At 36.6% G+C, this 27,854-nt stretch overlaps 1 protein-coding gene across 1 annotated transcript; it reads right to left on the reverse strand.

Moving 5' to 3' along the window:
- Positions 1–2,034: 2,034 nt before the first annotated feature.
- On the reverse strand, positions 2,035–27,854 carry CDC7 (cell division cycle 7). The gene is made up of 12 exons (XM_029230725.1): positions 27,781–27,854; positions 26,896–27,084; positions 19,173–19,256; positions 17,236–17,371; positions 13,841–13,934; positions 13,614–13,756; positions 12,450–12,702; positions 11,737–11,832; positions 10,796–10,974; positions 9,889–9,971; positions 7,214–7,363; positions 2,035–3,773 (listed from the first exon to the last, which is right to left on the reverse strand). The coding sequence occupies exons 2-12, from the start codon at positions 27,002–27,004 to the stop codon at positions 3,379–3,381; spliced, it is 1,722 nt and encodes a 573-aa protein (XP_029086558.1). The 5' UTR covers positions 27,005–27,084; positions 27,781–27,854; the 3' UTR covers positions 2,035–3,378.

A 27,854-nucleotide genomic window follows, 5' to 3' on the forward strand; every position in this document is an offset into this window, starting at 1 on the left:
CAGTAGGGTCCAAGATGGAATCTGCTTAAGGGCTAGGACAGTGTCGTGTTAAATTTAAATGGGCATTTTGCATACAGTGCATCAAAATTCTAAACCATTTACATCTTGGGAGTTCCCTGGCAGTCCAGTGGTTACCACTCAGTGCTTTCATGGCTGGGGGCCTGGGTTAGATCCCTGATCGGGGAACTAAGCCCAGCACGGCCAAAAAGATACAACATTTACATGTTTTGTAGTCATCTTTCTTGCCTTATAAAGGGTTTGTACATGCTCTCCAAATAAGTTTTTCGCTCCTCTAGAATTCTTTTACATACATTGCTAATTTTTTAAAGTACTCAAAACAGAGATTAGGGATAGGGAAATTCTATTCTCTTAGTTCATTTTCTTCTACTGAGAAAAAAAAAAAATAGCAGCTCAGATTAAGCACAAACTATTTTGGAATCTCTTTCTTCTGAACTTCATTTTTATAATTTTCTCACCCAACTTCCAACTGCTTTGCGAAGATCATGCCTTTTTACTTCAGGTATCTAAAATGTCGTTATTTACTATATACTTGCCTTAGCACTGAACTTTGTGGTGACTTTGTTGAAAATCCTGCTGTAGTTTGACACAGCATTAACTACTTCTGATTACTTATCTAGTACATGGGTGATAATACCCAGCTTTCAAGAAAGGAAGATAGTTGAAACACCTAATTTGACAAAATTAGGAAATGGCAACGTCAGTTCTAAGAACATAGGAAAAAAATCTGAACAGAGAATTGACATTTCTGCCTGGTGTTAGTGTTCTTTAAAGACCACAGACAGCACACACAGTTGTAGGCGGAAACAATACATCTGCAGACACTGGCAGACAGCATTACCCGCCAAATTTGGCCACAGTTTCTTAAGATAAATAACTTTTCGGTGACGCGTAGGGCTGAAATTACATAAACAGCAGAAATTACTAAGACCTAAGCCTACGAGTTTTGTGGGTTTCAAGATTTCATGCAATCAATACTCTGACATCTGTAACACCATTTTGTTACTGATGCCAGGAACGTAAGAGATTAATAACATCACTTGATGACTTATGTTCAGATTTTGAATAAACTAAGTTTAATTCTTTGGAATAACCATTCTTGAGCCACATTTTTATTTAGGTCATTAAGACAACTATAAGCATCTCCTTATAAGGAAAAGTTTCATTAAAAATGCTAGAGAGCTGCAGCCTGTTTTGAAAACCAATACTTGTAGCTTGTTATATTAATAGTTATAAATGTCTAAGGTTTATTAAATGAAAACACCCATAAGTTTTATCTCAAGAGTCTGAGCAATAAGAATTTTAAAAAGCTGACAATGAAAAATAGCTGAATATTCTGGGAGATTCCATAGTAATAGGAAATGGCATTAACTAGTTACCTTCTCAATCTTCCCCTAGAAATGACTATTCTGCCTATTAATATCATCTTTTAGGGAGATATCTGTCGTTACAGTGTTCAGAAGGCTGAAAAACCTGAAGAATATGAATAGGGAAGCTCCTTCCTAATTTTTAACAACAAAACACCAAAAATTGAGGCAACATTCTCTAGTGGGATTGAAATTCCCTGAGAACTAACTTGTAACACTGGATATCTTTTAAAACACTAGCTCCTTTTACCTTCCCTTACATATCAACCAAATTCTATTCTTAAAGTCGAGTATTTCAACTTTTCTATTCAAAAGACATTAATGGAAAGTTGAAACCACAGCCCTGAATATTAAACTTTCTTAGAGAATGTCTCCTTACTTGCACTTTTGGTAAATTTTTCTTCCTGTTAATTTTCTGAGAATATGTTAACTTGATTGTGAGCCACATTTCTATAAAGAAATACATCTATCTTTCATATATTACTTGAGTCAGGTCAATGTTTGTTAATCTACTACCAACTGTTTGCCGAACAGAGAGAATTCATCAGTCTCAGAAGGAAAATAATCCTAGTGGTCAATACTTTTTTAAAAAAGGGCATTTTTCAAATGAGTAGTCTGACATTGACATAAAAAATATAAAAGGATGACTTTATTAAACATACAAATTCAACAACATTCAAGTTTTTTTTAAAAAAGATTACAGCATGAGAAGATAGCAGATCAATGGTAATGGTATATATATATATAATACTTGCCAAACAGAGTACAGATAAGACATACTAACTTCAGTGCTCAAAACAACAAAAAGAATGTTGTATCTTCCTTAGCCGTATTATACCTCTATGACTACTAAGTGGGAAACTTCTCAGCAGATCCACACTCGCAGACTTATTTCCCATAGTAAATTTGATATGCTGTCATTGATATATATATCATTTTGAAATGTCGTAATATATAAACCTCTATCTTAGTTCCTTTTCTACATTGCCTACTTCATTAGAACTCTTCCCAACCTACCCCAAGACACTAGTAAGCATCCTTCTCTGAGCAGGACCAACTTGGTCAAAACAGGATATAGAATGGCTCTAGGCAGAGGAAAAGTCTCCAATAATATTCTCAATTCTGTGTTCACTTTTCCTTTTAGCAGCTACCTAAGATGGTATGAAAAAACCATACATGTTTAGAGAAAAAGAAAAGCATTTTGGACTATCAATAGCTACCTTAGTCCTGCAGCTTCCCTTTATCAACCAGTGAACACATTATTTTAATTTCTCAACTGTGAACACAGGCAATATTTAACAAAGCACCCAGAAACTTTGTGGCAAGTATCATAAAATTTCCAAGGAGAATGTGTTAGGTGGGGGTAGAGAAGGCAGAAAAATCAAGAGAAACCATTAAGAAAAACATGGCAATTCACACAAAAAATGCTTTCACAAAATACTTTTAAAAAATGAATAAATTAAATTCAATTTCAAGTAATATCCCCCCAATATTTTCTCATTGTTTTAGTGTTCATAAAAGGTATAATATATGCCTCTAGAAAAGGAAATTATCTTCTTTACCTACAGAATGGTTAGAGTACCAGCACCAGGTGGAGTTTTCCAAAAGTACAGATAGTTTGAAGAAACCAGTAAACTAAGTCTTTTGACTCATTTAATCCCTGTCACAACCCTTAATTTTAAGACTCGTACCTTGAACCCCTATGAACTAGGCTAAAACTGCTCTTATTTCTGCATATGGCAGTGACAAGTAATTAGGGAAATGAAAGATCTGATCCTACTCGGGTAGATCAAACTCAAAGATCATTTTGTTAGTCTAAGAACTATCCTAGTCATTTTAAGTAATCTTAATCCATATTTTAGAATCTGTCAGGAGATTTTTAAACAAATTATTCACCCTGCCCGGGTCTCCAATCAAGAATTTATGGCTATTACAAATAACTCTTTTTCACCTCACCTCACAATACACAACAGCAGACTTTAAAGAACAATAATCATAAGCTCATATCTTTGAAAAATGGATGCAACAAAGCTTCTTCTGCTGTTATTCTTGAAGCCGGATTTAGATCTAGGAGTTTATCAAGCAGGTCGTAAGCTGCATCAGGTACCTCATCCCAGCCTTCTAGATTGGTAGGAGACTCATCAAGATTACCCCCACAGCCATTACTGTCCCCTTTACACAATGAATTCCCTGAGTGTTGTGCTTTAGGTGTTTGTATGAGGTGAGCACCTTTATGGTCCATCTTCTCTGAAAAAGTTGGGTCTTGAGAAGTGAGCTCTTGTATATCACTTGTTAATTTAGGAGTGTTAGAATTTACACCTCTGAGCTTCTCACAGAGTTTTCTCAAGTCTTGTGCTGGAACTTCTTTGCTACACAATATTGATTTGCCTAAAAGAGAAAAAATATACATATTTTATATTATTTGAATATATCAGAAGTCTCTCCCATGAGAAACATGCAAGTCCAACTGCATGCTTTTTGGATATATTTACACTGAATATGAGATAGAACATCACGTGCTATATTTAAGTTGTGTTTTACCTTACATAGCTGAAGGTCAAATCATAAAGTGAAAGATAGTAAGTAGAAAGCAGTGACTTAATAAGTAAAGGACTCACTTGACTCTGTCAAAGTCTCCAGCTTCATTATATTCTTCTGTAATCTTTAATCAGCAGCAGCTCCCATTCCCTCTCCCCCTTCCAAGCTTCTACATGCCTCTAACTACATGGTTCCTGTCTTTGATTAGGATGCCCTGCACCTCCCCCCCAACTCCGTGCCCAGAATACTCCCACTTAGGGCACCACTCAGTTCAAGCCTTACCTCTAAGATGCCTGACACTCACAGAGTTGATCATTCTAAGCTTCTGTTATATCCTGTGAAGGTTTCTATTATTACTTTTGCTATTCTGTATTGTAACTGATAAAATATATGTCTGTCTCACCTGCTAGACTATGAGCTCTCTGAAGATAGGGACTATCTTATTTATCTTTGAACCCCCAAAACCTAGACATCCATACTAGGTACATACTAGGTTCTCAATTAATGCCTGTTGGACTAGACAAAAAGGTGTTATTCTGCTTCTCACGTCTTTGTTCAAATATCACATCATTATTACAGATGCAGTCCTTAACCAACCTATTCAAAATAGCTAAGCCTTCTTCACTCCCTTTACCCTTTTATTTTTCGCAATACCACCCATCTGTCTGACAGTATGTAGTTGTTTATTTTTTCTCCCCCATTAGAATTTAAGCTCTATGAGAAGAGACTCAATAATAGTCTACCTAACCTAGTACACATACGGTCTCAATAAATGTTTTTAAATCAGTTAATAAACCAACCAGATCTTCGTTTTTAGAAATATAAATGTCTTTGAAACAATTCCCCAACAAAATTATTAGACACGGGCAAAAATAAGCTAGGCACACAAATAGGCAATAGTCTGTTACTTTTGCCGTATTTCCTTATTAAATAGAAATGGCTCTAAACAATGAGTTTGCACAGCACTTAGATTCCTTTCTGGGGCATGTGGATTGTTAACAAAACAATCTATCTCTGGATGATAAAAAGTTACTTTTACATACACCATACACTCATCTCTGCTGGATAGGTAGACCAAGGTGGTGGGAAAAAAGGTGGTGGGGGGAAGCAGTGAGGGGACAAAGGAAATAAACTACCCAAAACTAAGTTTGTGGGGGTAGAGCGTGTTAATCCTGTTTTACTTTTAAATCTATTTCATTATTCCTCTTCTCTCTAAAAAATTATAGCCAGAGGAGAATAGCTCAAGGTTTTTCTTCTGAATTTATTTAATTCAACGAGTACTTAATGACAGTCTACAATGGGGCCAGGTCTAGGGGTTGAGGACAGAGGGGAAGGTTACACACAACACAAGAGAAGTAGAGAAGTGCTCCTGCTGTTCTGGTAAGTCTCTTTGGGTCATAAAGGGGAACAAGGTCATCGCTGTTGAAGTTCTGAATCCTTTTGTATTCAGCCCAAGGTTATAGTAAGATTTGACTGCAATACAGCTGACCCTTGAACATCGAGGGAGTCAGGAGGGCTGACCCCATGCAGTCAAAAATCTACATATAAATTTATAGTCTGTCCTCCGTATCTGCAGTTCTGATCTGTGAATTCAACCAACTGTGGATCGTGCAGTACTGTAGTACTTACTGAAAAATAGCTGCAAATAAGTGGATCCAAGCAGTTCAAACCCATGTTTTTCAAGGGTCAGCTGTAACTACAGAAGTCATACTAATGAAACTAAGACAAGTGCTATATAGCATTTTTTAAAATATGAGAGCAAGCATTACAATGATAAATCTCTAAAAGCCCTTGCCTGTTATGCTGTCATGATGCTTGCCCTACGATGTTTTTTTGTTAGATGTTGCACTTGCATTTTTGGTCATCATTTACTATTACAAATGGGGGAGATTTGAGCTCTTCAACAAAATGTTTAGGGTTTGATATATCTCATGTTCATAAACTTCTTAGCAAGTTACTCAACAGCAGATGATAGTTTTCCCCATCAGTTGAAAATAAACATTCTCATGTAAGAATACAATTTCCAAGGCTTTGCTTCATGGTTCCATTTCCCATGTGTATATGTAATATCTCACCCTATCACCCTCAGATAAAATTTTCTTATTATAGTTTCAAGAAAGGTGCAAGTCGTAGACTGACTGTGTTGCAGAACCACAACCGCCACTAAGCCTTCCTGGTGGATCAGACCACGGCACTGGTGCCCAAGTGAGGGACAATCATTTTTGCAGTAGTTCTTACTCAGAAATAGTTCTTGGTCAAAATCACTTGTTTTTTCAAACTAACAAGTCTCAACGCTTTCTAGGTATCATACTTTTCTGAATCATATTTTCCAGGAATAGGTGGGATGAGACAGGCATATGTATTTCTTGAAGTTCCTCAGACAATTCTGATATGCACCCCTGATTAAGACCCACTGATTCTGGGGCTGGGCAACAGGCAGCCCAGCTACTTTTGAGGTGGGCTGACTGAAATTTTGTCCCAAAGGAGTGTTCCATATTTTGGGGCAGCATGCTGACTCAATTACACCCACCCACTTTGGAAAGTATTAACTATAATTGTGCATGGAGAATAAATACAAGGTGGCCATTTGAGTTCAAGTTGTTGGCAAGAGCAAGGCTGAGATAATTCTCAAGTGCCCTATGAGGTACACTGCATATCCCAGACTTGAAGTACAAGAACTTGTGTAGCTAAGATGACTTCCCACATCCAATAAATGCTTATAATATTAATCCATCAGTAAAGGTATTCTGTTCATTTCGCTTCTCCACTACTCTTAACCCTAAGGAACCTGACAACAAGATACATCCTATTATGTCCCCTACTGCAGTCCTTACTACACTGTATTATAATTAACTATTTACTTGTTAATACAGACTAAGAGTATTTAAGGCAGGCCCAAGAGCACCTGATGCTTAATAAATATACAATAAACAAATTAAAACATATTATAAAAAATATTTATGCAATAAAGTCAAACCATAACTACAGGGAGTTAAGATTTTATTCCTTATTCTTTTGTTTAAGATTATAAAGTTGAGCTCTAAATACTGGAAAAGTGTAGTACTCTGCGCTTGATAAGATAAACTGATTACATGTAGAGAAGAGAAGTGATAAATTATTTTCTTACCCAATGCAATTAATTTTCAAGCAATTGAGAAACTTTGTATCTAACACCAGAGAACATTATGAATATGTTTATTTGTAAAGAGAATTTCATAATAATTTATTAAGTGATTTGTAGGAGATAAATCAAAGGTATTTGTTTTGTTCCATAATATAAAACTGCTTACCAAAAGTTTTAGCAGCCTGGATAGTTTCCCTGGATCCACGAATTGTCATAATTTGAGCCAAAGCGGTTAAATCATCACTTGCTTTATAAAATGGATATCGTCCACTAAGCAAAGAAAGGAATATGACACCTGCAGACCACATGTCAATTGCTGTAACAGAAAACAAACTTTAATTGTACTCCTACATCAGTAGTTCTCAACCTTTACTGTATATTCAAATCCTCTTAAGAGCCTTAAAAAAATTTTGATGCCCCAGCCAATCCCCTCAGAGGTTCTGATTTAATTGGTCTGGAGTAGGGCTCAGGCATCAGTTTTTTTTTTAAAGTTCCTCAGGTGCTTTTAATGATTTCAGGGTTAAGAATCCCTGGTTTAACATCCTTAATGCAAAATACAATATTTTCTTTCTTGAGCAACATGAAAGCTGCTAAGTTTAAAAGGATATCTCATCACTAAGTAAATGCACATTTTATAACATCAAAATAAATCCAAAGTAGCTACGTAGGAAAAAATCTGGATGTACCCCAAGAGTTACACACCATAGTAATGAAAGTGTTTCACTTTAGTGAAAAGCATTAAACGTTAGAAGCTCATCTTCAGCAAGATGTTAACCCTAACTTTTGCTGTAGAAACTATCAATCTCTAGAATTCTGGCAGTTATGATTAAGACCAGCTCAGCCTCATGAGAATAAACTCATTTAAAAAAAAAATGTTTAGGGGGACTTCCCTGGCTGTCCAGTGGTTAAGACTCTGCACATCTACTGCAGGGGACATGGGATTGATCCCTGGTCGGGGAACTAAGATCCCACATGCCTAAGATCCCACATGCCGTGTGGCCAAAAGAAAAATGTTTAGGGACATCTTCTCTCCTAATGGCTGAACTCCCAGTATCATCAAGTTGTTGGCTCTACTCCCTTGGCCACTGCATCATCTGCCTTTCTTGGTTCCCTTTGTACCTCCGCCTGCTCCTTCAATGTTTCCTGTAAGCCTTAAGGGCTGAGGTTACCCAGAGTTCCAACTTCTACCCTATATACTCTCCCTTATTGGCCCATACACTTCACAGCTTCAGCTACCTTTTATATAGTAATGATGACAGTCAACTGTATTTCCAGTCCAGACTTCCCTGTGCTTCACTTACTTTTATTCTGTTGGACATCTCTATCTGGATGTTCCACATATATCTCAAACCAATTATGCCCCCAATCATCTTTATCTTTCCCTGTATACCAGTTACCTCTTTATTCTCCCCTTGGTTACTGGTACCCATTCAAATCTCCCAATCTAGGAGTCTGAAAAACATCTTGGATGCCTTTTCCCCACCACTTCATACCCAAATCCCGCATCCAATTATCCATCAAGCTCTGCCTTTCCCATTCTTTGCTCTTCTTTTCAAAGATTTTTTTGATGTGGACCATTTTTAAAGTTTTTATTGAATTTGTTACACTATTGCTTCTGTTCTATGTTCTGTTTTTTTGGCCATGAGGCATGCGGGATCCTAGCTCCCCGACCAGGGATCGAACCTGCACACCCTGCACTGGAAGGTGAAGTCTTAACCACTGGACCGCCAGGGAAGTCCCCAATTCTTCAATTTTCTGTTCATTTGTATTATTACTGCCCCCGTTCAGGTTTTCATCATCTCTCACCTGGACCTGGTCCTCTCTGCACACCTGCCAGAATGACCCCTCTAGAATACAATTATTACCATCCCTTTCCCTTGAATAACTTTCCAAAACCTACAGGGTACAGTCCAAGCCATATAACAACTGTGATCCGAGACCGTCTACCTTTTTCCAGGTTTATTTCTCACCACTCCTTGACTTTCATCATACATTCTAGCAACACTAAACTTTTATTGATTCCTGTATGACCATGCTATTTCTTGAGTTCCTCTGCTCATGCAAACCCCTCACTTCAATTTACATTCTCTTTTCAGACGTTCTACCTTCCATGAACTTCCTTCCATAATCCCTTCAGATAAGGTTAGATACCCCTAAAATACTCTGTATAAAGTTTTATAACCATACTTAAAAGGTTATTTTATATTTGCGAGTATGTCCTGACCAGAGTGTAAGCAGAGTTTCATTCATTTTTTATATCATTAGCAAGCACAGAATAAACACAGAACAAATGAATACATTTCTGTAAGGTCCATAATCCAAGTGAACAGCAGGGTTCATCTATTCAATAAGATGTTCCATGACAACTCTTTCAGGCTATAGACTTTTTTCTTTTTCAGAAATCTCTTTAATGCTATTATATTGTTTTCACAATAATAAAAAATTTTAATCAAACACACAATCATATGTGTATCACAGAAGAATTTTCAGGTATTAGACAAACATAAAATGTTGCAAGTCTTAAGTTAGCAAATACTACTAAACACAATTTTTTCCCCCACAAAGGTGATGTTAAAATTATTCCTGGTGAAATCATCTTGTAAACAGATAAGCAAAATGCAATCTATCAGGTAAAAAAAAAAAAAAAGGAAACACTAGGATTAGGAGCTTTCATAAATAGCACTATCTCAAAAATGGGAATGCCACACTGCTAGAACCACTTACATAACTTAGTTAAAAGCAGCAGAGCTCAAATTTAATCATAAGTAGACAAAAATCATAAAATAAAACACACCCACGGCAACCAATTTAACTGGGTTCTGTATTTCTAGTGCAACATACCTGTAGTTTGGTTGGGGCACTTTGTCAAGACCTCTGGTGCTCTGAATCCTGGTGTACCTGCCCTAGGTGCAACCTGTTGCCGCCTTATGATGATGAAATAAGATTTTTCTAGTTATGTAAAGTTTAATTATTTAAGACCAAAAAATAACATTTATCAATTTAGTTCACAGTAAATTCTACCTTGATATCTATATAAATAAAAGTTATTACAAAGCAAATGATAATCCAGTGTGATGAAAATCCTGGATTTTGTTTCTATAGGTCTCTCCCCCGACACCAGTTCCCAGGCCTTATTCCAGAAGGGTTTTAAGGTAACTTCCAGGCATAGAAAGAGGTAGTATATGGTAAGAACATAACAGAAAAATAGAATACAATGGGAACTCTGAGGTATAAAAATTTATTTCTGTTTGGAGTGATTAATTTCTGAGATACCTGTTCACTTATATACTTGAGTTAATCAGGAAAGGCTCATGAAAGCTTATAAAAGTCTTGAAGGGAAGAAAAAATTTATGTGGCAAAGAGTTGGAGGTGGGAGTGAGAGAAGAGTTCTAGTATTTGGTTCAGGTTATTCTACACAGGCAAGAAAAAAGAAAGAAAACAAGATTAAATCAGCAAGTAAAACATGCAATTCTGAAGTTTCATAAGAGCTATCCCTACCCCTACCAAAATTATTTGCATGTAAAAGTAAATGTGTTTTCCAAAGAGCATTTGCATGTGAAGGGAACAAATATGACAATACTTGTCATTTGCTCTTCAAGGTACCAATCAGCATTAGTGCCTATGCAGTTCACAGAACTGCATTGTTCCCTTTCACTCACTCAAATCAACTGTCCACCAAAATCAATGCAATTTCTCATCTTGTCTGGCAGCATGCTGGTGATTTTATAGCACCATCAAAACACATTACCTTGAAAGGCAAATACTGCAAACTTTATCTGTTGCATAACAGTCACAGGTCAGGCTAGCTGGGCAAGAACTGGCAGTTTTCCTCATCACACTACTATTCATAACTTTTGTAGAAATAGCCTTCTTTTTTGTTGCTAATTTTCTAGATAGTAAATCCACAGTCTTTGACTGCTTCATAAGCTGTAAAAGAAAAGTCATATTCTCTATTTTCATGGCATTTAACATGATGCCTTTGAGATGCTAGTAGAGCAAAAAGCAATAGGGGAAGCATAACTTTCAAAACTGCTGAATGTGCTGTTGGATTGTAAATAAACACTCGTCTATCAAAATATTTAAGGTCTTTTTAGGTTACTATGTTGAATAAACATATTAAAAATTTACTAACCATTCCTAGTTTGGTGAATATTTGAATTACACTTTATTAGAACTTTTCCTGAAATGTTACAAAACAATTACATTCTAGTGTCTAACTCCATTTCAGAACTGTAAACTGCACAATTACATTGGCTAAAATCAGTTTTAATTTGTTCCTCATGCTATCTAGCTGCTACAGGATATCATAAGTCAATTAAAAACCACTTAACATTGGTGATAATTTTGTAAATTTTACAAACATCTTTACGCTATCAACTGTGTGTCAGAAATGTGTTAGTTGTTGGGAGCTCACGTTCCAGCCAATGAGAGAAAAGGCCTTAACGTTCTTTCTAAATGTTCCTTTAGAGAAAGAGCAACAATAGTCAGCTAATCAAAAATGACAAAAAATTCCAAAAGAAAAGTTCAGAACTGGAGAAAATGAAAGCATTGACTAGATGCTCAAAGCAGTAATACCTTCTGCTACAGCAAAACTCTTAAAAACTTACTACTAATAAAAGCTAGCCATTCCCCAAATTCTCTCCAGTGTACGACTGGCTGATGATTGCACTATTAAGCTACATTACTTACTTTCACTGCAGGGCTCTCATGTGAAATGGAGCTGTGTATATTGAAATTTCTTTCTCCAAAAACAGAGCGCTGGACAGAAAGGCCTACAGATCCCTCCTACAATACCAACAAAAACAAGGAAAATAAGGATTATATCTGTAACACTTTCTGCCAGCTGTACTCTGCCATAGTTTTGAAAGAGTTAAGTGACATAAAACAAAAACAGCTGCATCCAAGTCATTCTCAGGCACCAAAACACTTCTGTGAAAGGAGAAAACAGTCTAGACAGAACTCTTAACCCCCATACAATGTTATCATAGTCCACAAATATATATAACTAAAAAATTCTAAAACCACCTGCATGGATGTTACATTTTGCTGTGCAGCTAAAATGGAGATAGACACTTCAGAATTTTTCCCCTATAACTAATGCTTTCTTTTAAAAAGGGTAATTAATATGAACTTTATAACATGCAGGGAAAATTACTTTCCGTTTTTGTTATATAATGCAATTATAATGACAAAGACATTATAAATCTACCAAGCAAAATTTTCAGTTTTGAAATCATAAAACAATCTATTGTAAATCTTAGTGAAATCTAATCAATTGAATATATAACACGTGTAAACAACATTGTTTTTTTGTTGCGTTATCCTAGAATTATAACTCCCCATGTTGAATGGAGTACATTTCTAAAACCGTATTAGTACTTAAGAAATAAAAGAGGTAGAACCTTTCCATCTTTTCCTTGTTTAGTCTGAATCTGTGCACTTGTGTAGGGCCTTTTAACAGCAGTTTTTGTGGTAGGCTGCTGATCCAGCTCCTTAGGTGCTGCTGGGCCGCTCAATGAAATTTTGTTTCCGGTGATTACACAGGATTTATTTTGTGAACAGCTTTCCTGCTGAGCTTCAGACTGGACAAATTTGAGAAGCTCTATTTTCGTATCGTGGGTTCCTTGGGCCAAACCAAAGTCTACCAAGGCATACCTATGAAACAAAAATAAGCACTTTTACTTCTCTGTAACAAAGCTTAGTTAATATCATAATATGCTCAAACCATATTCACACAAACTGTATTCTTTGGGGGATAAATTAAGGATTTATAACATTCTTGAAAAAAGAAAAGTAAGTTTTACAGACAAGGTAAGGATTTAATAGCTAACTACTGAAAATTAAGGAAAGATGTATCCCACACAAGAAAACATCTTTTCTCCCCTTCTTCCCATGGCTTGTGCAGACAAGGCAACAAGGAATGCAGGATGTAAACACAATCCTTTGTCCTCTGATGGTGGCAGAGATGGCACCATAGCAGATAATTTTTAATTAAACAAGTTTAAAAGAAAAATAAATTAAAATCATGGTTTAAAAATCTGATTAATTAAAGAAAAAATTAAAAGTCAGGAATACAAAAGCCCAAGAAGTTATGGTTCTATTATCCTTATTATACTCAATACGAGCCATTATATAAACAGCAGTTTTTAAGTTTTCAGCTTACAATGCCTCTACGTATATAATCAGCATAAAAAATAGTCAAAAAACAAAACTTTAGTGTTGAAACATGAAATTGGCTATCATGTGGTCCAATCCCCTCATTTACTAGAAAAGAAAAATAAAGCCCAGAGATAAATGTATAAGGTTAAACAAACAAAAAACTAGACCCTTTCTAAGTCTCTTTTAGCTATTTCCACTGAGCCATGGTACACCTCATGACGTACACTGTTTTACTAATAGAATTTTTTTTTCTCCTTGAGTGTATTTCCCTTCCTCAACCACAGTGAAAATCTGAAACAGAAAAAGATGTGTGTGGCTGTTACAGGATGCTCTGCATCTAAGAGATGGACCCCACAGCACAGATTCAGTCAAGTATTAAGTATTTGCTGGTAACTTTCCATACTTACTTTCTCAAGCGCCTATTATATAAAAAATTGCTGGGCTTAACATCACGGTGAACAATACCAAACTGATGAATGCGTTTCAAAGCTTTGAACAGATTAAACATATATTCCCGTACTTCTTGAAAAGAAAGAGAATTCAAAATGTCCTAAAATAAAGTTATGAATAAGGTTATAAGATTGTTTTAATGAAATGTTTAGCTAATAAAAATTCAAGAAATATTAAAACCTACCAAAAAGGACTCATGTTCCAGATATGGCATAGCAATAACCACATGATCATTTTTCCTAAAGCAGTATTTAACTCCCATGACATTGTCTTGCCCCCTAGTGGAAAAATGCACAATGAACTTGAGAAGAAAGGTCAAATGAACTGAAACTTTATGCAGTTTTTTAAAAAATGCAGTTTTAGCAATGCATAAATAATGCCAGAAAACTAACTTAAAACCATCACCATACAGGAGAGATTACTCATTTAACTGACTTATGCAAGATAAAGGTTTTTTTTTTTAAACAAACAGTACCAGTTATGAGGTTATAATTCAAAATGAGATAATTATAATTTTAACTGAGGAGGTGACAGAATGGGAAGGAAAAGATGAATAATAAAAATGAATTAACAAGACTTAGTAGCAGATAAGATGGTAACAATAATAAATAAATCAAGTAAAAATTAATAATAGCTAATATTTATTGAACATTCACTACATGCCAAGCTCTGATCTAAGCACTTCACACCTATCAACAAATTCACTTAATTTTCACAACAACCCTATAAGGATGGTGCCATTATTTCCTACACCCCCCCTTTTTTTTTAACATATAAGGAAACTGAGGGACAGACAGGTTAAGGAACTTCCCCAAGGTAACTCAACTAGTAGGTCATGGAGCCAGAATCTGAATCCAGGCAGTGTGCTCCAGACCTAGACTCTTAACCACTATACTATACTACCTCAGAGAAAGGTGAGGAAAATAGGGTAAACTGGATTTTCAGAGTTTTGAGACTGAGTAACTAAAACAACATGGATACCAACAAAATATGTAGAGAAAACAGGAAAAGAAGCATCAAAAACCAAAACCTCATCATTCTGATAGAGATATCTAGATACAAGACTATATCTTAAGTGAGAAGTCAAGTGTAAGTCAGTGACAATATTATAGATAAATGATACCTAAAGCTGTGAAATTATTAGAGAAGAGAAAACTAAGCCTTGGAAAAGTCTCATGTTGGAGGGCAAAATAAGGAAGGAGCAGAAAGCCCAGATAGGGACATCCGCAAGTGAGGAGTTTTCAAGGAAGGGGTGATCAACAAGGAGGTCAATTAGAATAAGGACTGAGGGAAGGCTTTCAGTCTGGCAAGAGGAATTAACTGGCAAAAAGAAATTAACTAATTTTCAGAAAGCAGTTTAAGTGGAAAGGAAGAGGCCAAACAGGATTTAAGGAGGGAAAATAGTATACAATGGAAACAGAACATAAAGACAATTTTCCTGAAATATCTGTCAAAGAATAAAAACCAGTGTGGGAGCTAGAAAGGAAGCAAGATCAGGTAGACTTTTTTTAGCATGCACATTTTTGAACAACAAGGAAAGAAAAAGTGGTAGAGGGAGTTATTTAAAGTGTGGAAAAAGGAATAATCTTATTCAGGGGACTAGAAGGTACTATGTAATCATGCCTTACAGAAGCCATCTTATCCTCTTGTCTTCTGTAATAAACAGAGGGGTAAAACAAATTAATAGGCGTGTTTATTCATTCAATAGATACTTAGTGGGCACTGTTACTTGACAGACACTATGTTAGACATTAAGGATGAGAAGGTGAATTAAAATTAACATGATTTCTGCCCTCATGGACTTTCCTAAATAGTGGGCAATATGGATAATAAACCAGGTAACAAATAATGACAAATTATGGTAAGGGTTTTGAAAGATATCAAAAGGTGCTGTGACAATAAAAAATAGAATCTAATTCAGAGAAGACCTCTTTGAAGTGGTACCATTCTTGCTCAGAGCAGAAAGATGAGGGGTTAGCATGCAAGGACTGGGAGGGGTCTTCCTGGATAGGGAAGAAGTATGGGTAGTGGCCGTGAAGTGAGAACGCTCTTGACACAAATTTGAGAAGCTAAAGAAAATAGAGCACAGTGAAGGAGGTGGAAAGACTGGCATGGGATAAAGTTGGATTTTTTTTTCAAAGAACATTGGGAAACCACTGAAGAATTGTTAAGTAGTGGAAGTAACAGTATCCAATTTATATTACATACATACATATTTTTATATTTTAAGGATCACTCTGGCTGTTTTGTGACTATGGGATTAAGAGGGGAAGAGAAGAAGCAGGCTACTATAGTAATCTAGACTTGGACTGAGATAGCAGTTGAGAAGACAAAGATATGGATGAGATTTTAGAAATATTTTGGAGGCAGAATTGCCAGGACATGGTGATGGAGTGGACTAGGAGAGAAATGGAGAAATTGAGTGTGATTACTAGGTTTCTGCCTTGAGTAACTAGGCAGACTGTGGTACCATTTGCTGAGATGGATAGATGAAGGCAGATTGTTGCCATAGGTAATTTTTGGGGCAGATGAAGGTGAATTAAAATTTAGTTTTTCGCATATTAGGTTTGAGATGTTTATTAGGTACCCAAATGGAAATATCAAATCATCAGGTGGATACATACAAATCTGCAGTTAAGAGGTCTGAGGTTAGATATACACTTATGGGAATCATTACTATATATTTAAAGCCACGTGGAATACATGACACCACCTAAAGAAGTCTAGAGAAAGAAAGTCCAGGATCAAGCACTGAGGAACTCCAACATTTAGGGGTCAGGTGGAAGAGGAAGAACTGGCAAAGGATACTGAAAATGAAAGGCCAAATAAAGCAGGAAGAAACAAGGAGTATATGGTAGTACAGAAGTCAAAAGACAATGGTTCAAATCAATTATGTTAAACACTGCCAGGAGTTCATGTGAACAGAAAAAGGAACCGGCAAAACAAAGTCATGGTTGCCCCTAAAGTAGTTTCCATTTAGCATAGCGGAGAGCAGCCTCACTGTGTGTGTGTGGCAAAAGGCGGGTGTGGAAGTGAAAACAGTCTGTGCAGGTAATTTTTGAGAAGTCTGGCCATGAAGGGAAGCAAAGAAATAATGGAGTAGCTGGAAGGGGGACGGCAGTACAGGGAGGATAAGAGATACTACATCACGTCTCTATGTTGACAGGAATGACCTAGCAGAGAGAAACCAAACAGAAAGACATGCCAGAGGATTCTGTTGTTCAAAATAAAATATGAGATGAGGCTGTCAATATCTGGGAAGATGTGAAATATGAGTTCCCCACATTTTAAAAAATATCTACACCATGGAAGCCAAGGTTTATGATTTGGCAGAAAGATTAGAAAAAGAAGTGGTAAGAGAACAGGAAGTCAAGCTGAGCCTCAGGAGAAATCCACTTTAAAAATTAATATAAACTTAACTAGCCATTCCAAGATTAGTGGAAAAGTGCTAGCAAACTGCAAACACCTGACTGAAGAATATGTTTAATCCACAATCTCACCATCCCTATTAGATATCTACTTAAAAATCTTAAAAAATATATACAGCAGTTCAATTAAAAATATCTTTAAATTGCCTACCCAGCCACTGTTAGGCACTGAAGCTCAGCTGCAATTCTTACAGGATGACTTGTTGGAATTAAGTGTTTCAGAGCAATTTTCTCTTCAGGTCCTACTTTTAACTGTGTTGTGGCCAAATACACAGAGCTGAAAGTGCCTGTAAAACAATTTATTAGATTTTTCAATATTTGGTTTTTAAAAATGTTTATGAGACAATGCTAAAATAATTCTTAAAAACTGTTTGGAACCCATAAAATTATCATAATCTGTCATCAATATTTTAATGACACTGAATACAAAAAGCAAACACATTTGTAAATACAACTTATTTTCAATTTTTAATACATTCTTAACTGTCCTCACATCTTTAGGGGGTATATTAATTCAGCAAAGCTATACAGTAAATCTGTTTAACTGAGTTAGCATAAAATATTTCCATGGTATGACCCAATCTACCAAGTATCTTTCTACAATATTATCATTGGAAATTACTTTCTTAAGACTTGGATTCAGTTCTGTTAGAAGTAAAAATGATAACAGTCTTAGGGGGCAAAAAAACCTACATTTTTTATTTTAAAAAGTTTTTTTAAACTTTTAAATTCACCATGAAACTAAAGAGAAAAAAATATAAGATTTGGTGGTCAGTTAAATCTGAGAAATACTGAGTTAAAGCAAACTGATAGATTATTTCTAGAACTTTAATGTACTGAAGTATATCATAAATAACCAAAAGGGAGCTATACATGCTATAGTTTTCAAACTTATTAGCCTTAGAACACACTCCACTCCTCCCCCTCTCCAGGAATAGTTCACTATTTGTTATGAGGACATCAGTTTTCCAGAACAAAGTTTTTGAACACTAAGTCAGTGTTCAAAAAAAGGTAAGAAAAAAAATATAAAGATTTGCTTCTTACATCCCAAATCATCTCATCCTCTAATCTCTCTGCCCTCGCTGACTCAGCCTTTTCTCATCTCACACTTTCCATTGTGAAAAGCAAGCAATGAATAAATGGAAGTGTTGTTGTTTTTTTTTTACTGTTAAGTTTTTACTATTTCTCAGTATAGTCACTAAAAAGTTCTATTATCTTTTATCTTCTCAATCCCTTCACATCTGTCTGCCAAATTCACCCTTCATTCAATCAATATGATTGCCAGTCTCTCAATGGTATTTACGTAAATACTGACTATCCTATAAATATTGTACCACTTTATTTTCATCATTTTGCCATGAAAAATTGCCATTGTTCAACATACAATTCTACCTAAACGCAATGGAGAAAGAGAAAAAAGATTCAGCTTTCCATGATCAAATCCCCCCACTTAAATCTTAAACTTTTTATTTTTAATAATTATCTTTAATAATATATTATTAATATAGCAATACTTTTTTTTAAAGCAAGCATCTGCCTTTTTATTTTTAATTAATTAATTAATTAATTTTTGGCTGTGTTGGGTCTTCGTTTCTGTGCGAGGGCTTTCTCTAGTTGTGGCGAGCGGGGGCCACTCTTCATCGCAGTGCGTGGGCCTCTCACTGTCGCGGCCTCTCCTGTTGCAGAGCACAGGCTCCAGACGTGCAGGCTCAGTAGTTGTGGCTCACGGGCCTAGTTGCTCCGCGGCATGTGGGATCTTCCCAGACCAGGGCTCGAACCCATGTCCCTTGCATTGGCAGGCAGATTCTCAACCACTGCACCACCAGGGAAGCCCCCAGCAATACTTTTAATAGTATAAAATTATAAAGGTTAAAATAGGGCTGTTCATTTTACTGTAAATATTTATTTATTCTTAGATTCTTTCCAAGGAAAAAAGAAAAGCTGATAATTAGTAATATAACCATGGTCTTAGTATTTTTAAAAGGGGTATTTTTCCAATAAGAAATAATAATGAAAATCAAGATTATATAAAGGAAAACAGGAGGAAAAAAAAGCTTATAAAGATAATGAAGTATATCCCCAGATTACCTTCTCCAATTTTGTCCTTAATCTTAAACACATTACCAAGCTGTGGTACAGCTTCGTAAAGCTTCTGAATATCTTTCTTAACACCTATCAAGGAAAAAAGAATTTAGATACAATTAATTACTTAGGTTGAAAAATCTCAATAAAATAATTTCTAAAACATAAGTAATTACATTACAAATAAAAGTATCTATAATAAACCTTAAACTCATGATAAGACTAAAACCCCATCAAGTTGCTCTAACTCACACACCTCCTGAACAGACAAAACTGCAAAGTAACTGAATCACTCATACTCAATTGCTGCTACTCTGAAATTACATACTAACATATAGATACATTGTCACTGCACAGAGTACAACACAATGAAGAGGCTAAATTTAAAAAATAACTAAACAATTTGTGCTGCGATCACTAGATGGCATGACAAGGACACAATGCAGTCTTCTTGAAAACTGTTTCTTTCCCCCAAAGATACAAAATCTTACAGGCTTGGAAAAGTTTTACATATTGAATATTCACAGTATACTCTAGAAAGAAGGTCTACTAAAGGTCTCAAGAATGTTAAAAAATATATTCTTTAAAAATTGTCCCAATTACCAGTAGTATCCTATATCTTGACAGCAGAAAAATCATTACTTTTAAATAAATATAAGCTCTTTACAAAAACCTACATGGTTAAAATTCAGAGAGGCAATAATACAAAATGTGATAAACTACTGGATACAAAAAAGAACTACATACTTAAGAGTCCTCAGATTTTATTACAATATCTAGGCCAAGCATCAGCTACTTTTAAAGTTATAATATTCTGCATCATGCAACAGTTTTAAGGCATTTTCAAAGCACCTTCACACATATTATCTTTTCAGATCTACATAACAGCACTGTGATATTGGGAGAACAGAAATAATTATCCTGATCTTTCAGAGAAGGAATCCATATTCAGGGAAATTAAATCACTTATCCAATTTCACAGAGGTACTGCTGGTAAGTTTATAGACTCACTCATTTAACAAACACTGTGTTTTTAAAAGTGCCCAGCAATTGGCATATTAAAAATACAAATGAACAAAGGTGGTGGAAGCCCCTGTTCTCTAGGAGCTTAGCCTAGTGGAAGAGACAGATGTTAAAAGCTCACTTTTAATACAAGATTTTAACTGTAATATTAGAGGAATGCACATATTACTAGGTAGAAGGGGGGAGGGGAATGAACACTCCTGAAGGTGCCAGGTGGCTTCAGGTGACTGTTAACCTGTGTTTTGAAGCATTCACCAAGTAGAGAAAGTGCAAGAAGGCATTTTAGGAAGGAACTACTATGTATGCAAAGACATGGAAAAGGAAAAAGGCATGGGTTATTGTGGAGTGAGGGGAGACTAGGAGAGAGAATAAAATTCAATGTGGCTGAGGAAGGAAAGGCAGAGGATGCAAAGGAAGGCCATGTAAAGTTTTTAAGCAGGAAGATGACAAGTGGAGGATAAATCTGAGGTGAAGAATACTAAGAATACTAAGAGGTGGAGATTAAATAAGAGGCCAAGAAGACCTAATCCAGTAGCCTTTCCACTACATCACTCCATCTAAGGTAATGGGAAGAACTTACTTAAATTACCCTCACCTTCCCATCTACCTTGCAGATGAACTGGAGAAGCTTCATGGATTTCAATACAACAGGCAATATAACAGTAATCCTGTGAACCAGTTTTGGAGATGACAGGCCTAAATCAAAATGCTGGCTCCACTATTACCCAGCAGGTATGACTTTTCTAGAGCACACAGCTTATCCTCTGTGAGCCTTAATTTCCCCATCTATAGAAAAGGGGGCATAACAGTACCCATGCCGCTGAAATACTGTGAGGATTAAATGAAATAATATACACAACACAAGAGCAGCTTCTAACACAATGCCCGACACATTGTAAATATTAAATTATACTGGTGATTCTTATTGCTGTGGTTACTATTATTAACATTATTTCTTTAGGGCTTTTGCTCTTACTATTCCCTCTGCTTGAAATCCTCTTCCCTTATAACTTCGTATGGCTGGCTCAATTGTCACAGTTTCCTCTGACATCGCTAGTTAAATTAGCGCTCCTCCCATTATCCACATTACCCTGTTTATTGTCTTTGGAGTTCTTATTCACTATAAAATTATCCTGTTTATTTATTTGTTTGCTGTCTGCCTCCTCCCACTAGAATATAAGTTCCACCAGTACAGGCTCCCTGTCTGTATAATTCACCACAATGCACTCGGCTCTTAGAAAACTGCCTGGCATGTTTGTTGAATGAATGAATGCTTACTATCATCATGGTTGTTCAGAGACAGCTGTAGGAAAAAAAAAAAAAAAGCAAAAGTTTACAAGTTACAAGAGAGTGAAGCCAAAGATAAAAGCAATCACTTCACCATCAGCTACCACACTACTTCTCTCTCAAAAACAAAACCAAGGCCTGGGGGAAAAGCTGGCTTTCTAGCAGTAATAGTTGCCACAGTCAATTACAATCATTCCTAATGAGTGTCAAGTCCAACCAGCTTCAAATTCTAGTGTCATAGGAAAGGCATCATGAAAAGGCACTACAATGATATATTCAATTTGTTATTACATTTCTTTGATTCTAAGACACAATTTTAACGACTCTGAAATTGGGATGCAACTTACAACTGTTGCTGGCCAGCATCAAAACTTATACAACAGGTGTCAATGACCTGAAGAAAATTCAAGAAATCACAGAGGAGCATTCACATTTAATCCTTAAGAGCCAAAATGGCTGTAGGGAGGAATAGTAGAGGTGGTGAAGTAGAAATCAAATGTAGGCCAGCTCCACATAACTGGGTTGTTCTTAAGAACTCATTAACAATGGCTTTTTTAAAAAATGAATTCTTCAAAGAAATTCTGCATCACTAATGTTTGAGAACAGGGACTTCCCTGGTGGCGCAGTGGTTAAGAATCTGCCTGCCAATGCAGGGGACATGGGTTTGAGCCCTGGTCCAGGAAGATCCCACATGCCGCGGAGCAGCTAAGCCCGTGATCCACAACTACTAAGCCTCGCTCTAGAGCCCGTGAGCCACAACTACTGAGCCCGCATGCTGCAACTACTGAAGCCCACGCGTCTACAGCCCGTGCTCCGCAACAAGAGAAGCCACCGCCGTGAGAAGCCTGCGCACTGCAATGAAGACCCAATGCAGCCAAAAAAACAAAAACTAATGTGTGAGAACAATATTGTGAGGGGAAAAAAATAGGATATTAACAAGTCTGAGTATAAAAAGTGATTCAGAAGGGACAGATCTGAAATGTTTATTTTCCATTTCATGTATGTCCCAGAGATATACAATTATTTGTCTAATTACATCTAAAAGAACTCTTCCAATAACTATAAAAAAAAATTCTAGGTGTTAAGGAAAGCACTGTCACAGTATAACTGGCAGTATTTCTGAGCAGTACATAAAATAATGGTGTATCTTACAATTAATGGTGTTTAGGTATGACAAAATATTTTAAGAACCATTTGTGGTCTCTTTATTACTAAATGTATTGAAGTGTTTGTGTGCATGCTTTGTTGTATACACATGATTAATTACACAAAAAGCTTTGTAGTAGGATGATATAGTTTCATGTGGCTATTTAAATTAAAATGAAATAAAATTAAATATCAACTTCCTCAGTCACATTAGCCATATGTGACAACATACAAACATTTCTGTTAGTGCATAAAGTTCTAATGGACAGTGCTGATACAGAAAAAAGCCTGGAATCTAAAGAGTCTGGATTCATTCAACTCCTATAATTAAACGACATTACTGTTCAGGTTTTTAATCCTTAAAACAAAGGAACTGGATTAGATGAACTTTACTTTCCAACTACAATACTCTATGCTTTTCCTACGAGTTCCACATTTTGGAACTTCCCTTTGCATAAACATGAGCTGGCAGTTAGTAGTAGAGGTGCTGGTTAACTGTTAGAAATAAGCAGGAAGAAAATATAAGTAGTAAGAAAATACTGTAATGCAAGGCCATGTGAATGACTATGCAAGCTCAATGTGCTTCCACACCACCACTCACTTACTATGCACTTACATATCTCTACAAAACTCAAACTATGTTTATATTAAGGTTTCCTGTCACTGCAGAACAACTTTGATGTTTCTGAACAACAGAAAAATTTCCTGACAACCAAAGTGAATGAAAAATCCCCAGATTATGAACTGGGAGATGAGAGTAGACAGTGAAAGAGAGTACTCACATCAAAAGCTAGAAAATACTACTAAAGGCAGAGACCAATGAATATATACTTTGAGGACTGGGGAAAGACCCTGAAAAAAGTCCACAAACTAAAATATTATTTAGGTCTTCATTAAATATTATGAAGGTCTACGCTTCTGTTTTGAAATTTTAAGCGAATTTTTTTTCTGCTACATAATATATCCAAGTTGGCTACAGCAAAAGCATCCTTAACTATACTCCCTGCTTTCACCCTCATCTTGTTCCACATAAAAGCCAAAGAACTACCTCCTTTCCTCACCCCTCTCTTCGTCTTCACTCCCATCACTCTCCCACTTCCACTCACATGACCTCCTAGCTATTTCTAAATGCTAGGCACACTCCCAGCTTAGGGCCTTCGTACTTGCTGATTCCTCTGTCTGGAATGCTCTTCCCCAGATACACGCACAGCTCACTCCTTCTCCACCTTCAAGTCCTAGTTCAAATGTTACCACACTGAAGCCTTCTCCAACCAATCACACTTACTAAAATCACAATCTCCTCTCCCAATACCTCCTATCTCCCCTTCCCCTCTACATTTTCTTCACAGCACTAATCACTTTTGAACATACTATTTATTCATTTTCTATCTCTATCCACTAGATTGAGGGCACTGATTTTTGTCTGTTTTACAAACGGATTTATTCCTAGCACCTAGCACCTAGAAAGGTGCCTGCACATAACAGACATAGACATTTAAGAAATATTCATCATACAAATGAAATGTTTTCAATTACTTACCATGGAGTAAAATTGACCTCCAGGAATATATGTCATGCTTATTCTGGGGCTTCATGTATTGCCTAAAATAATGCTTCCTATAACTAGGGAGATCATATAATTTAGCCCAAACTGGGAGAGTCTTCAGAGTGAAAGGGGGCACTAATAATTACACTGTGACAACAGGCATAAACTGGATCTGTCTCAGGCAAACCAGGACGTTACCTATAACCCACTTTAGAATCGTAGGCTAAGAGCATCCATATAACACAATGAAAGCAAGCCTTCCAGTACAGTTCAACAGTATGGAGGAGACATTCAGTATATATACAGTTTATACTTCATTCTTTCACTGAAAAGATCTTTATAACTTACTAAACTTGGCATATGGTAGATACTTAAAAAAAAAAAAAGCCTGCTGAAAGAATGAAAGAATAAACATTTGAGCTAATACTTTGCCAGGTACTTTGTTCACCAGCATTTTTCTTAATAGGAAAAAATGGAAAACAATCTAAAGGTTCAATAAGAAAAGGCAATTAAATAAATTATACAATACCATGCAGTGGAACATTAGGCAGTCCAAGTGCAGAGTATTTAATTACATTAAGAAATGTTCAAGGTATATATTGCTAAGTTAAAAATGGAGATCAGAAATAAGTTGGCTGTGATCCTAATTCAGTTTTTTAAAAAATGTATCTCTGTATGCACAGGAAGACCAAAGAAATATAACAAAATGTCAACAGTAGCAATATCTGTACAGTGGGATATTTTCTTACTTTGACTTTCTGTATTTTCTTCAATAAGCATGTATAATTTTTATCAGAAAAATAGTTATAAAAAGCTGACAAATATCCCAAAACAAAGGGTCATACTATGCAGGCATTGTACTAAAAATTTTACTTTATATCCTTTGGATGAATGATATCTAATCATTCAACCTAATATTTTCAGGTACCTACTATGTGCTGAAGACTGTTAGGCTCTGGGAATACAAAGATATATAAAAATCCCACCATTCAAAAGTTATTACATCAGAGGAGAGTAAATCATATTAGATCATGAGACAGTTATGTGCCTGGACTTCACCAGCTTTACTCCTTATTCAAGTTATGTTTTTGATATAATCTTAGCTTTTATTAAGGGTCAAATAAAAAAGAACCATATGAATAAAATTTCAGCATGTTTTATAAATTATCAAAGGTACTGTTTATAATGCTCAATGTTCTGTTACATATAAAAGCCACCAAACTTTGGAAATTTGGAATAAAATTCACACCACTCTTCATTTCCTAGCAGGTTTTCAGAAGAGTATTAGAATAGTAATTTTTACCTGAACGTATGCTAGAGCCAAGTCAGATTCATTCATTCATACACTCTGCCTAATGCACAATGTACATCAGGAGCTATACAAGATACTGCCTTCAAGGACCTTATAGTATAACTGAAGAGACAGAATACACAGAGTGCTAAACAATACAAGAATAATAATAATGACTGTTATTGTATTATGTGTCTGATGACATAGGGAAAGGTGAACCATGAAAAACAGGTAATTGCAAGAAAAATGGAAGGCAAGAGGGAAAGCATCCATGAAACTGGATGAAAGTGGCATTTTAAGATTATTCTAGTGGCAGTGTACAAAATGAACTGGAGGATGAAAAAAGAAGCGAAAGCAGGCAGTTTAAGTAAGAAACTTCGTTGTAATTCAGGAGCAAAGTGTAAGGGAATGAATTAATGTGGTGAAAGTGGGAATGGGAAGAGGCAACACTCTACATACTAAAAAGAAGTAAGATAAAATTGGGTGACTGGATGAGGGGAGCAAATACAAAGCACAAGTTAAAGATAACTCTAAAGTTTTAAGCATAGAAACTTTAACTGGAATAATAGTGGCTTTCATCAAATAGGGACATCAGGAATGGTACTCATTTTAACGTCAAAGATGAGTTTACCCTTAGTCAGAAAGCAAAAGTATGGGATGTCATATTTTTCTAGGGTCGAGTTAAAGTCTATTTTGTAGTGTATAAGTATATATCATGGACGAAAGGTCAAAATTAATATTTTTGAAAAAGCACTAAATATGCTTAAGACAAAGAGAAAATAACATTTAGCTACATTTTAAGAAAAGAAAAGAGAAAAAAAACAACAGTCAATTGGAACTCCTATTTAACCAATATTTATTAAATGCCTGCTATGTCCCAGGCACACTGCAGGAATGAAGGTGCGTGTTTCAGTGTACAAGATTAGGCATTGTTTGACCCTCTCCTTCTCATTTCAAGGTCTGGGTAAGGGTGAAGCAACACTTCATGATGTACACTGAGATACAGTCCTTCATTACTGCTACAAACATTTCATTTACTTTTGTCAACTAATTCTGCCTTTGAATATGTAAGTTAAAGTCCCTCCAATGCCGATTTCTAAATTCAAGCTTAATGCAATATGGTGATTAGAAATAAGAACACAGGTCTAGAAGAGAAATTCTAGTTTGGGTATCAACAAACTTTGTGTTCTTAGACAACGACTAATATTAGACTGTAGCAACTTCATCTGTAAAATGACATGGTTGGACTACAATCCTCCTTCTAAAATGCAATCCAATCCTAAATCTAGATCTTATGAAGCTTCACTGATTCATAAAATGCTCCTATATAAACATACAACTCACTTTAAGATTCAGGACGTGTTTTTTGTTGTTTGTTTTTAAATAATCGAAATTACAGAATTGTTGCCTGTACATCTTTGGCAATGAACACATACCTGGTAGTTTAAAATTCTGCTCATGTTTTAATGAGCCATCCGCCAGAAACCGGCCACGAGGAGAAAAAGCCGTTGGCTCCTGCATCTGAATCCCTAAAGAAGCCTCCATCGCAAAGCGACTGCGGCGCAAAACGCCAGCTAAGGGGTCATGTCCACAGGGGGAGCAAAGCAGCTGTGAAACTCGGCATACTGGAGAAGATGAGAAGTTTAAATCACTCAGTGAACTAAGCACTAAAAAATGCTACTGTCCCCAAAGGGACAAACAATTAAAAACGCACCGTATGTCCAAATCCCCAAAGGAAGGAAAACTGTGAGCCATTTCTAAGGATTCCATGGGCTCCACTTTCACCTCCCAGAAACACCGGCAGGGGGCCGAAGGGAAATGTGCCTAACAGAGGAGTCTCCCCGGCAGCCGCCGTCAGGGGCAAGGGCGGCGGTGGGAACTGCAGAGGCAGCGAATGCGGGGGGAGAGGCCTTAGTGGGGAGAGCGGTTCGACCTGAGGAAGAGGGCTGGAGGAGGAGATCGTTTGATTGCTGAAAGGGAGCGCCAGGAGGCTTGTCCAAGGTCCCACGCAAGTTGTTGGAGAACTGATACGACACGGCTCACGAGCGCCGGGCGGAGGAAGAGAAGGGGGAATGAATGGGATCCCTCGGCGAGCGCGGATTGCGAGCTCCGCGGGGAAGGACCTTCTTCCCTCAGACTCCAGACCGAACGGGATGCTTAGTGCGCAGGCGCACGACTTTCCCGCCGCAGGTCAGGGGGATCCGAAGTGGGGGTGGGGTGTGGGGGGGTAACTGCGCTGCTAAAAGACCGAAGTCACGATCCAGAATTCGTTTCTAATCCCTCACAATCCCGCGCCAGGGAGCAAACCGTCGGAAACTCACGGTTTAAAGGAATACGACTTCTCTGGCTCCCCAAAAGCCTATGCCGCCGCCTCCGAAAGCGCCCACCTAGCGAG

Source organism: Monodon monoceros, unplaced genomic scaffold (assembly GCF_005190385.1).
Source record: "Monodon monoceros isolate NGI ecotype Baffin Bay Population unplaced genomic scaffold, NGI_Narwhal_1 Super_Scaffold_18, whole genome shotgun sequence".
NCBI lineage: Eukaryota > Metazoa > Chordata > Mammalia > Artiodactyla > Monodontidae > Monodon > Monodon monoceros.